The following is a 13,139-nucleotide window of genomic DNA, read 5'->3' as shown; positions in this document are numbered from 1 at the left end:
TAAGCTATACATGCATTCAGGGCTCCAGATAGAGATATGAGGACCTAAGTGATGGCTGGAAGCCATCCATTTCATAGGAAGTGCATGTAAACTAGAAAAAAGCAGAAAACAAAGTCTGGAACTCTACGAGTCTGTTTTTACTCCATAAGGTATTAGGAACCAGGGAGTAGTGTCACAGGAGCCACGGCCAATATCTGAAGATGACGTAGTGATTGACAATGCCATTTATTATAGAGGTGGCAAGTAATAAAAGGTCCAGAAAGAAACTATTAAATTATCCACTTGTGAGAGCCTTAGCATGAGTAATTTCAGTGGGGTAGCAGGTATAGAGCCCAACCTTTATTCAGCTGAAATGTGAAAGGGAGGTGACAAACAGAAAAGGATTTGTCATAAGGGCAGGAGCAACAGGATAGTGGCAAGGAAGATGCGGTTTGAAGGGGGTTTTCTTTTGAAAAAGAAGGGATAGTCTAGAGTGTGCTTCTACTCTGGAAAGAAGCCAGTGGAGAAAGAAAATTCAAAGGCCTATGTCTATAAAGAATGGAGTAACAGATAGAAACAAGGTTTCAGAAAGAAACCCAGAGGATGGACTCTAAAACCTATACACTGGGTAGAAATGTTATTTCTGCTTAAAAGAAAAGGCCCATGCCCTGGCTGGTGTGGCTCAGCTGGATAGAGTGTTGTCCTGTACATCAAAAGGTGGCAGGTTCGATTCCAAGTCAGGGCACATAACCAAATTGGGGTATGTGCGGATCAATGTTTCTCTCTCTCGTTAGAACAAAAAAATATGGTGGTTGTTTTTTGTTTTGTTTTTATAAAAGGCCCCTTCTAAATGGTACTGGAGAAAAAAAATCATCTTCAGAGTCCCAGGCCATAGTTTCTATTCTTCAATGTTCGTAAATGAGTTTAATAATCTATTTTCATTAACAATATTTAATGACAGGAAAAGAACAAATAAACAAAAATATCCATTTTTAAAACGAAAATTCCTATTACGTAAAAAGCACTCAGGTAAACAATCACTTTTCAAGTAATAAAGATTAGAATATCCCTATATCCACTGTAATTCTTTTTGGAATCTTTCCTGTTAACTCACAGGCTGACATTCAGGATAACACTAGTGTAGTATGTGCTTATTCAACTGTTATTCCAAACACCACTACTCTTTAAGTTTCTTTACCTGCTTTTGAGAGAATGCCGTTTCCTTTTGCAACGCCAACATAGACTAGAATATTTACAACATCAGAAACTTCAACATGGAGATTTGTTGTTCCTATATCATGATCTTTAGCAGCAGCTACACCTGTGTATGAAATAAAGTTTTACTTGACTATTTTACATATCCCAAATCAGCTTTATGAGGAAAATTTAATTGTAATTTGAGTTTTACTCTTTGTTTCAAAACCTGCCTCCAAAAAACAAAATCCATGAAATGCCCCATAGAAACCAAATAAATAGAAAATGGAAATATTTCGCAAGGAATGAGCAGGTACTTAACTATATATTGGCTATTAATTCCTAACACACTGCTTGATTTAGAAAAAGATTTCAATGGGTTATTAAAAGAAGAGATTTAGTAGAACCTAAAAATCATTAGACAAGATATCTTTGGATAGTTAGTTAAAATTCCATAGAATTCCAAGCTGATGGAAATGCAAACATATACCTACCATAGGCACTGCACAACCTGGGTCCTAGATCAGGGCGTACAAAAAATCCTGGTAAATGAGAGGCTAAATTGAATTTTCCTTCTGGATTACAATATTCTGGCAATGGCAGGCTTTTTAAAAGATCTTCATATCTGAAAAATAACATTTGACTTCTTTTGAATAAAGACTTACCTTTTAAAGTTCTTTCAAATATGTAATTTTCAACTTGTTCAAAAACTAAGACAACTTTTCCTCAAGGCCTCTGATGGGTAACACTTTCCCTGACTTCATTCGAAGTTTAAATGAATGCACAACACATGAGCAAGTTAACAGAAGTGATACTAAAACTGCAATGCTGCCTAATCGTTATGAATTAAAAAACACCATGAATACGGAAGTCCCAAAGAGGGCCCCTGTCCGTGACATAAGCAGTCTTTCCTTTACTGCCCTAACATAGACACCCCTGCTGAGACTACAGAAATCTGGTTTTGCTTTTTATTTATTTATTTTTAATTGAGGAAGAAAATGCCTAACGGTAGTCACATTTTTTTGTGTTCTTTATCTTCTGGGTATAATCTCAGCTCAACTTCAAAAAGCTAAGAGTCAAAAAAACAAATTTCAAAAGATATACCTGGCTGGCATCATAGTCTTGAATTCTTCTCCTGAAGGGCAATCTTTCAATTTTAAAACAACTGTTTCTCCACTTTTTGCTTTTTGCCGTTCTATAAAGAATACAGTTAATTACTAAAAAGGTAATCTCTGTGTTTTATTAGTGTTTGGAGAGGAAGAAATGTAAAGTGAATGAATAATTCAGTGGTTGCACAGTAGGTACGTAATGAATGCTTGCATAACTGGCTTCTATTTCTTATATACTTAGGTAGTTTTAAGACTTTGGTTCCTTATGCACATAAATTCTTTTAAAAATATTTATACAATTAAAATTACATTTTTAATTTTCAAAGCGTTTTATATAAATTTCATAATTCGATTTCCAAAGACTTACGGGGTTACCAAATAATATTCCTCATTGTGATATAAGTAAACATAATTAAAAGACTTGTTTATGGCCAAAGGAAATTAGATATAAAGACAAGAATAAGACCCTTATTTCCAAGTCTCTTATTTCCAAGCACAGATGGCCCGACTTAGGATGGGTCGACTAAATAATTTTTCAATGGTGTGAAAAAAGGCCTTCAGTAGAAACTGTATTTCTAATTTTGAATTTTCCTCTTTTCCTGTGCTAGCTATGTGGTAGAGTATGTTCATTCTGTTCATTTTGCCCAATGTATGTAAGCTAATGTAACATTTAAGGTAGGCTAGGATAAAAAAGCTTGACATTCTATTGGTTAGGTGAATAAAATGCATTTCTACACGATAATTTCAATTTACAATGAATTTATCGGAATGTAACCCAATTGTAAGTTGAGGAGCATCTGTACTTGTTTCTTTTTATTAGACAACAAATATAGAAGTATAAAAGATTAAAAACCTATTAGGCCGTATTTACAATTTATTGTTTTGAGGGGATATGTTTAACAAAAGTAGTAAAACAGACAAAAAACCCAACATACTTGAAACTTCTTCAAAACCATCCCAGAATTCCTTAACATTGGCATTTGAAACAATGCTGTCTTTGCAGTTCAGAAGATCAGCTTGGTGGTCTCCAAAATCAAAACTAATGGATTCTGACTTCCATAAGCTCATGTTCATTTTCTTATGTACACCGGAAACCACTGCAGGCTTATAAATAGATAAGTAAAAGTTGAAAGATATATGGATGCTTCCAAAATTTGATTTAATATGCACATACAACAAATGTTAAGTTTCAGTACTAATGACAAACTGCCAGAATAAAGGGTCTCAAAACTAGGCCCTAGATGTTCACGATATATTGTCAAAAAGAAAAGGTGGCGAGAGAATGCTGTGGAGAGTACACTGCCATTTTCTGAAAATAAAAACATGTAGCAATCTCCAGGAAAGTCTGAAAGGTTACAGTAAAAATTCCACTTCTTAACAGTATAAACATGACTTTTTTGATTACTCATTTATTTGTATGTATAAAATATATGTATTAAGATTTTTAAGTAAAAGACATAAAAAGTCCTTGAGATTAAAAGTCTATATACACTCTGAGTTTGTATTACTTAAAACATATACATACATTGTTTTTACCTTGACAAGGATCCTAACAAAAATACTAAGCAACTAGGCATAACAACATTAAATTTCAAGCCTAATGACTATTCCCTAAAAGTGAATCTCTCCTTTGAAATCATATGAATTCAAAATCCCTCAATGCTTTCTAAACTAAAATCCAAGAACTGAAGTTATATAGCTTTTAAAACTCCAATGCTGAGGTAAAAAAACAACAAAAAACCAACCAAACAAAAACACCTCTTGGTCCCCCTTTTTAATTCCTTTATTATAAAGAAGTTAAAAGTCTGGGATATAGAGAACACAAAGTTGTGACTTAGAGTCTCCCTGTAAAAGATATAAGTATACTTAAGCTTCATAAGATAATTAAATGTTGGGAACCATCTCAAAAGCAAAGAAAAAAATAGAACACCCTAAAGTATGGTTAACAACTGGGACGTCTGCTCCATTAAACTTCCTTTCAATGGTCTTAACCATAGGTCCAACTGCTATTAAAGCAGTTCAACTATTTAATTATTGTTGGCAATCACATATTAATATCTAGCCCCTATTATGCCTATCCAGTAATACTCCAACCCTATGCCATTCTATCTTATGGTAACCAGCAGCTTGGTGAAAGTAAGCAGGTTTTTAAAAATTACAGAGGCAAGTTAATTAGAATATTCTGAACCAGAATCCTTAGGCTACCATAGACCATCATCTTCCCGAAATACTGCAACCCTTCCTAATCTGCTTTGCTGTCATTTTAAAATGTCAATTTGGGGAGGGGGTGGAAGGGGTCAATGGGGGTGAAAAAAGGGGACATCTGGAATACTTTTAACAATAAAGATAAATTTTTAAAAAAATGTCAATGTGATTGCGTTGATTCCTGAATTAAAACTATTATCTACAGGATAAAGTTCAAATTTTTTAGCATGATATATAAAGGCCCTTCATAATCATAACCCTAACTACCTCATTTCCCTACCATTATCCCAAAGAACTCTTACCTCTGTGTTCCAGACAAACAAAACTACTTAATATTTCCCCCCAAAACTGATGCTTTTATTTAAAGCATCTCCAACCTACTTGTGTATCTAGAAAAATTACACTTAACCCCTCAGGCATTAATTCAGACCAGACTTTCTGAATTAGTACTCTGGCTTAGTCATTTCGTTTGGGGTTTCTTTTTATTTTTAAATGTTTTTATTGATTTCAGAGAGAGGAAGGGAGAGGGAGAGAGACAGAAACATCAATGATGAGAGAGGGTCACTGATCGGGATGCCTCCTACAAACTCCCTGCTGGTGATTGAGCCTGCAGCTTAGGCATGTGCCCTGACCGGGAATCGAACCGCAATCTCCTGGTTGACACTAAGCAGCTGAGCTACACCAGCTGGGCTGTTTTGGGTTTCTATAGCTACCCTGAACAAACTTCTTAGAATATTTAACATGTTTATAAAAATATTTATGTGACTATTTCAGGCTCACACAAAATTAAGTGGTCTAAACTGTGACCCAGCAATGGTACGGGGCTTTGAGAGCCAAGCCCCGCCACTCCAAAGAAAAAAGGCAAGCTAAATATTGTGTGCGGATAGCCTTCTCTATCCATCTATGGCTTTTGAATTAGCAGATTCAACCAACTTTCAATAGAAAATAGCAGGAAAAATAAAAGATGTACCGTTGTTGCTGATGTGTACTATGTAGTTAAGGCCTATGATGGCTGCCTTTGTACTAAACGTGTAAATACAATTTTTTCTTGTCATATTCTCTGAACAATATCATAAAGCAACTATGTACATAGCACTTACACTGTATTAGTATTATAAGTAATCTAGAGATAAAGTATACAGGATGCGAAATATGACATCATTTTATATAATGAACTTGGTTGGGTATTTGAAGATTCTGGAGTGAATCCCCCCAAGAATACCAAAGGACAAATATATATAATGCATAGGTGTGTATTTTTTCTGGAGGGAGAAAAACCAAGCTTTCATCAGATATTGAAGAAGATTAGTGATCTAAGAAAAGATTCAGAACTATACTAAAACAGCTCTTACTCACTTTTTCATAACTTACTCATTTTTATATCCTTAGTGGCCAGCACAAAGACTGGATTTTATTAGGTGCTCAATAACTATCTGATGAATGAAGAAAGTGAAACAAAACAGCAATGATGTTTTCCAGAAAGAAAAAAACTGAACATGGTAATCCTAAATCATGCAAATTCTTAATTTTGTTCATAATTTGTGCATTAATTTCGTAAACTACCATCTGAAATGTGTATCAAACATTACATCAACACTGGTCAAATGGAAATCATTTTTATTTGAGCAGAATTAAATAATGGAGCTTATCATTTAAGACTTGATGAACTAAGTTAAAAATAACCTATGGGTAAATATTAAAGGCAAAAACATCTATACTTTTTATCAGTCCAAGAAAAATACTTCTGGTATTAATACTTTAATAGCAGGTATGAAATCTGTTCACTAGACTAAAACAGAAGTGTACTGTAACTACATGGCTTTATTAAGTCTGATAAAAAAAAATCACTGCTTTCTTATTTATTTATATAAATCTGGCCAAAAGCAAGAATTCAGAAACAATCATTGTGGTAATCTTTTTATATCTTACTTCCACTCCAAATGTGTTAAATACTATCCTTCCTCTTGTTTTTCTATTCCTAAGAAGAGAACCATTTTGCCTCTTTAACCAGCTTCAGTTCCTCTAAGAGTGGATACTAAAATCAGCTTAAAATACTCACTTGTCCATGTTTCCAACACTCTTTGAAAAGCTTCCAATTATTAGTATTTTTATAATCCTTAAGCCAAAGAATGTGCTTCTCACAGATCCAAGAATGTGGTATATCACCATACAATTTGTTTTCATCCATGGCAGATTTTCTGCTTTCTTTAGGCTCTTCTTTAAGCTCTGGTTTTACATTTATCTTAGACGCTTTATTTGGTGGAATTTTGTTTTCAACAACTGAAGCAATTATGTCATCAAGAATGTTTGGCATAGTCCTTCCACTTTTACCACTCTATTAGGGGAAAAAATTGTATTTTGAGAAGAAATGCATATATTTTTAAACTTTCATTTTCTTTTCTTTTTTTAAATATATCTTTATTGATTTCAGAGAGAGGAAAGGAGAGAAAGAAAGAGAGACAAACATCAATGATGAAAGAGTCACTGATCGAGCCCACAACCCGGGGATGTGCCCTGACCGGGAATGGAACCCCAGTCACCTGGATCCTAGGTGGACTCAACCGCTGAGCCATGCCCAGCCAGGGTCTTTTTCTTTTTAAGTCTTCACCCAAGAACATGCTTAGAGAGAGAAGAAGGAGGGGGGAGGGAGGAAGAGAGGGAGAGAGAAAGACAGAGAGGGAGGGAGGGAGGAAGGGAGGAGAGAGGGAGAGGGGGGGGGAAGGGGAGAGAGGAGGAGAGGGAGAGGGGGGGGGAGAGAGAGAGAGAGAGATCATCAAACCCGCAACCCAGATATGTGCTATGACCAGGAATCTAATCAGCAACCTTTTGGTGCACAGGATGATGCCACTCTGAGTCACTCTGGCTGGGCTAAACTTTCATTTTAATTTACTACTAACATAGCAAACAACTAACACAAACAATTTATTCTTGCCTTCAAGAATACGGAATCATGTCAGTGGATATGGATCCCTGGTCCCTACACTGTTTCTGAGAAGTCAGAACCAGAATTTTGGTGGTCTCCATGTAAGGCCAAGTCTGCAAAAACTAAAAATGTGGCCTTCCTCCTTTTTATATTGTTTTAGAACTGGGGCAGAGGGCACAGATAGGTGGAATTTCCAATATACTTTTAATGGCCACTAAAAATTTATGCCTACGTATACAATTACCTTTGTATTTTTCTCTGGAGAATAATTAAACCAAAACTGGATTTCTAAATATTTTAACCAACAAAACATTTACTTGTTAATGCCCCCCACCATTAGATATATGGTTTTCAAATTCTGAAGGAGTATCTTAGGGCTCTTCTGGCATCAAAATGCCCCTCGCCCAACCTTATTCACCGTGGAAAAAAACCAGGATTTCCAGCTTTCAAGTTGTGAGTTATAATGCAGACAGGAACATGCCTAGTAATATGGTATATTTGATTTGATCTGACTATTTATTGTGTAGTTCAGAGCTGAGTCTCCAAATCACCTAAACTTAAGGTGCATATAGAAGTGAAAAATCTGGCCTCTCACTCACTGGGGTTCCCATCGAATACACTGGTGCGAAGGCAATGCCAGCATCTGTAGAGCCCACACGTAGCTTGCCAGCTGTTGTGGTCAGTAAATCCCGTAAGGTTGAGCCTTGTTCATTATTCTGGGACACAGGAGGAGATGTCCCGCTATTTGGAGAATCAGGATTGTCTTGTTCTCTCTCTTCTTTAATTTGCTTTTCAAGGGCACATTCTTTATTTTCTGAAATAAAAATTTTATAAAATTCAAATAAAATTAAGTATGCTGCTAAGTAAAGTATGGACAAAACAGGCTCTCTGTGTTTCATAGTGAGAGGTAAAAACTATAGCACTAGTGATTTATTCACCTGCACACACACCAGAGAATGGGCTAGATCCTTCAAAATGGAGTCAAACAATCTGAATGAAAAGGCCTTCCTCAAATCTTAGACATTAGCTGAGTTTATGCCTGCCACAGTTGGAAACACTACAGCTAAGACAGGGAGAAAGTGTATGTGAGTAACAATCTAATGCCCTAGTGGCCTTATTGATACCCTTATCCAGAAAGGATTCTGCAGCTAATTCTGATGCAATCACAGGGAGGCGAGTTCCTAATAAGAGAAGACAAATGTTTTACTGAACCTATGCCATAATTTAAGCAAAAGGCAAAAAGTAAATTGTTTTTGTTATAATGTATAAACGTACATTGCTGGTTATATTATAATACTCTATTATATAGCTGACCCTTGAACAACTTGAGGGTTACGGGGTGCCCACAATCCCCTGGTGCAGTAAAAAACCCACATAAAACTTTTGACTCCCTCAAATGTGTCCCTTGTTATCTGTGGAGGATTGGTTCCTGGACACTCCCTACCACACCCAAGGATACCTAAATCCATGGATGCTCAAGTCCCCAATATAAAATCGTGTAGATCAGTGCATATAGTTGGCCCTCTGCATCCCTGGACATCCAACCACAAATCATAAATAGTACAGGTATTTAATGAAAAAATAAAATTAAATTTAAAAATTCATATATAAGTGTACCCACAAAGTTCAAATCCATGTTGATCAAGGGTCACTGTATACTTAAGATAATTAGATTCACCTTTTTTTTCCTCTCTGGACTTTTGCTCTGCAAGATCTGCTAACCAGTGCAGTGGTGACTGGGATTCTGGAGGAGTTAACTTGCTGTCTGTGCTTACATCACTCCCTGGACTGCTGCCGCCATTACCCTCAGACTTCTGAGGAGTATTTTGCTGCTGAGACTCAGGCATACACAGAGAAATTTTATTACTGTGATTAAGAACATTCTGTAAAACCTACAAAGTAGAACAACAGAATTTTAAAAATACCATCTCTTCAATTAATCAGTTAAAGGAAGTCATGTTTCTACAGTAATAGAGAAACAAAAATATGTCTTATACGGGATATCAATTATCAAAGCTGATTTAACCATGCATTTTATTTGAATAATTATAAATTTATACTCACTTGAGACACACCATTCATTGTAGGAAAATTACCAACTTGTATATTCTGTTTGTTAGTACAATGACAATGGGATGTAATACCATATTTTTCTCTAAGAGTGTGCATCACATCTAGAAGATCTGTCAAAACTACAAATATAATAGTAGTTAATTAAAAGGTTATAACTAGTTGTTAAAGATTATAAAATTTTTTCCTGTTTTTCTTGCAGTTTGATTTTTATTTTTTTCTTCAATCCTTACATCTAGTACAGGTTTGATCATTAAACCAAATTCATGTACCTCTATTATAAAAAATTGAGTGTTCAAAACAAGTAGAATAACCTTTCACCATAAATTTAATAAACTTTTTCTCATTACACTCTAGATTTCCCCTTCTAAAAAAATGGTTCCTCTGTGGTTTACTTAGTCATGGTGCTGGGCTTGTTAGCTTTATTACCTGGAGGATTCTAAGAACCGAGCAAGAACAATTTAAGATTAAATAAACATTACCTCTCCATTCCATTATACTCTTACATATGCCCAAATAAATTTGAGCAACTAAGTGCTGTTATACTAAGTAAATAATGTATACTTATACTTACCAGAACCAGGTATAATTTGGGTTGGCATTAAATGTTTGTGATCATGAGGTTGTCCCTTCACACACTTTATCCAAGCATACAGTTCTTTATCTGGAAGATTATAACACATGTACTTTAAATCACTCATGGTTATATAATCACTGAATTGATAGCTTGTATATCAACAGCTTAACAATTATACAAAATGTCAATGGTAGAATTCAAATGTATGGTTCTTAAAGAAAACCCACAAAATTACACCATTCTAAGAAGTTTTATAAAATCAGGATACAAAACTGATGTTAGCCTTTTCTAAAAATGATCATTCTTTATAATGCATTAGTTACCTTTCTTCCCTGATTCTAGTTTCTCTGTAACTAATCTCCTTCGATCTTTTGTTTTCTGTGCCAAACATGGCTTTTGCCCAATCTTAGTACATTAGACTGATATATGCTGGACACTGTTGATAACCCATTTTCATTTTATGCTTCAGAGAAATGTAGAGAAACTGTCATAAGACACATGAGAAAACCACTACTTGATAGTGACAGGAGAAAAACTCTGTGATGCCCTAAATTATAGTCTACCAAAGAGTAAGACAGATAAGAGTAATTAACCAGTTAATAGTGGTGGACGAACTAACAGACTGCTCACATTCTGAATGTATGCTGAAGCTTTGAATCACTTTCTGTACTGATCATCAGCTGCCACCACATCCTGCTTATGCTTGAACTTTTAGAACTGTTGCCAGTAACCAATCGAAAGTAGTAAATATCTCTTCCTTATGAACTGTGCACTTACCCTAAACTGTCCCTGGCTTCAATTCCACTCCCCACCCCCATATCTGTAGCCAATGTAAATTCTTTCAGAACAATTTACAACTTACTTTCCCAAAATATAATGTATAAAAGAGCCTTTCACCTCCAGGACAGTGGACATGTCTATCATTTCTATTTAGACCAGCAGCCTGCTGGTCATTCTGCACACCGCAGGACCTGGTCTTTTTCTGGCTAGCATTTAGATCAATAAACCCCTGCTTTCAGAAAAGCTTTTAGTCATGACAATTCTTTGTTTAACAATAGTAGTTAATTGCTTCTATTGCCTTTAAACAAGGTTCCATACCTGGAGTTGTAAACATATTAAGACATAGCATAAGGCATATCATACACAAGAAAACTAATGCTTTGATCTCAAGGAGATTTTCTCTATAAATTTAATGACAAAGACAGCTACTTATGATGTGGTTTTAAGAGCTTCAATGAATATCACAAAGCTTATTAAATTCAGCATTAAAAAAACTAGAACCATTATTTCAAGAAGTAAAATACTAAGTATTTTATACTAAGTATTTCATACTAAGTAACCATTATTTCATACTAAAATCCAAATCCAGTCTAAGACAAAAAGCTTGACTTTCCCCTCCAAAGCCTACATAGTAAATTGTAAATGTTTTCTAACTGCATATATTTTAGATACTTATGTTAATTACCACTATATAAAGTTATAACCTAGTCAAGTGATTTTATTACTATACTTAACAGTGAAATAAGGAAATAGCAGAATATAACGAAGGATTACAGATTATACTCAAAAAATGACATGGTGACTGATGGACTATACTTTCAAAATTAGCACCTTATTCTTGTTCACAAGGGAGGCTTATATATATAATACAGCAAAATATAATAAGTTATAATTAATATATGAAACCAGAAAAATATAAAATGCATGTCATGAAGTTTTACAGCAGTGCACTGAAAATATCCAAATATATTTTTATGGCTTTGAAGATACTTAATTTCCTATAATGCATTCCTTATTATGGTTTTGCATTTTACTCATCTATATCTTTTTCATATCACAGAAAACAACAAGCAGATGTTTGAACATGCTTTCCTACTTGCTCAGGTCTCTTTGTAAAGTGATGGGTATATAAGAAAAAAGATTAGAAAGGATGAAACTTAGTAATTCTATCAGCAGAGAAGACACTGATTGTGGTTCCTCTGACATACTCTGAAAAAGAGTTGCCTGAAATGAAAAGTCTATCACTAAACATTACCACTAATACTCCCAACATTTGAATCCTCTCATTTCATTAAAGACTTACCCCCCAAACAAATACTCAGTACTTTCAAGGTTACCAGTATTAGGCAACTACTTCCAAAATTGACTTGGGTTATGTTTCTAAAAGACTTTTAGCAAGAAGAAGGTGCAATCAGTTACTTCTTTTTTAAACTTTATATTATTTCCAGCTGTTACTAAAATGCAGAACACTTTTTATGTCATTTTATTTCTCTATAGAAATTAAAAATAATAGTTTCAAAGGCTGTTTTCATATTCATTCTGTAAAAACTAGGGAATAAATAGTAAGTGGCAACATAGTTTTTTATTTTTCCCCTCCAAACAGATTTATTGAACATAACAGAATTCTACATAAAAAGTCACCTGGACCTGGTGCTGCAAAACAGGAGCCTTTCTTACTAGTATTTTGGTAAGTCAGTATATAATGTCCAAAAGCAACTTACACAAAAATTAATACAAAAGTGCCCACAGTACAGTCAATGAAGAGCCTAACCACTGAAACTTTAACAGTGTGTAAGACAATTACATAGACAAGCTGCTGGAGAACCGCTGGGAGACATCAGGAGCCCATTTTGTTTACTGCCACTGTGATGTCATCATCTTTCTGGATTATACTGTTCCCATTATCTGATTCTAGACACACCACAAGAATATCAGTGGGGTCTGAGGTTATCTTAGTGGCTTGCTGGGCTAGAACAGATATCATCACCCCGCTGTGCTCATCTGACAGGGTCCCATGGCGGCCCAGGTTAAGTCCTGTGGATCTGTGCACAGGACTCCAACAATGGATGGATTCTTCATTGTGTCCTCCAAGTGCTGCTCCCCTTTTTGTATGTTTGTATTGATTTCAGAGAGAGGAAGGGAGGAGAGAGAGAAACATCAATGATGAGAGTCACTGATCTGCTGTCTCCTGCACGGCCCCTACTGGGCATTGAGCCTGAATCCCTGGCATGTGCCCCGACTGGGAATTGAAGAACCGACTTGGAACTGAAGAACTGTGACCTCCTGGTTCATAGGTCAATGC

The 13,139-nt window shown here is 35.3% G+C and overlaps 1 protein-coding gene and 1 pseudogene across 18 annotated transcripts in view; both read right to left on the bottom strand.

The window, feature by feature from the left end:
• The window catches only part of JMJD1C (jumonji domain containing 1C), a gene marked incomplete at its 5' end in the record, with an annotated part of 199,030 nt that overhangs the window by 10,626 nt on the left and 175,265 nt on the right, over nt 1–13,139 (bottom strand). For 15 of the 17 annotated variants that reach the window (XM_081157778.1, XM_081157779.1, XM_081157770.1 and 12 more), the window contains 9 exons: nt 1,178–1,300; nt 1,668–1,798; nt 2,278–2,368; nt 3,218–3,386; nt 6,547–6,822; nt 8,010–8,224; nt 9,089–9,302; nt 9,475–9,602; nt 10,055–10,144. In XM_081157778.1, coding sequence (XP_081013904.1) covers nt 1,178–1,300; nt 1,668–1,798; nt 2,278–2,368; nt 3,218–3,386; nt 6,547–6,822; nt 8,010–8,224; nt 9,089–9,302; nt 9,475–9,602; nt 10,055–10,144 — 1,437 coding nt within the window. The remainder of the gene's footprint in view (nt 1–1,177; nt 1,301–1,667; nt 1,799–2,277; nt 2,369–3,217; nt 3,387–6,546; nt 6,823–8,009; nt 8,225–9,088; nt 9,303–9,474; nt 9,603–10,054; nt 10,145–13,139) is intronic. The other 2 variants (XM_081157775.1, XM_081157774.1) reach the window with 2 other exon arrangements.
• Nucleotides 12,611–13,129, bottom strand: LOC308567225 (ragulator complex protein LAMTOR5 pseudogene; annotated as a pseudogene). The gene is made up of 2 exons: nt 13,078–13,129; nt 12,611–12,939 (listed from the first exon to the last, which is right to left on the bottom strand). The product of its transcript is annotated as a ragulator complex protein LAMTOR5 pseudogene (transcript).

The sequence above is a fragment of the Miniopterus schreibersii genome (assembly GCF_964146895.1).
Source record: "Miniopterus schreibersii genome assembly, chromosome: 14".
NCBI lineage: Eukaryota > Metazoa > Chordata > Mammalia > Chiroptera > Miniopteridae > Miniopterus > Miniopterus schreibersii.
Note: the sequence above shows the minus strand (reverse complement) of the source record. Positions and strands in the feature narration are given on the sequence as shown.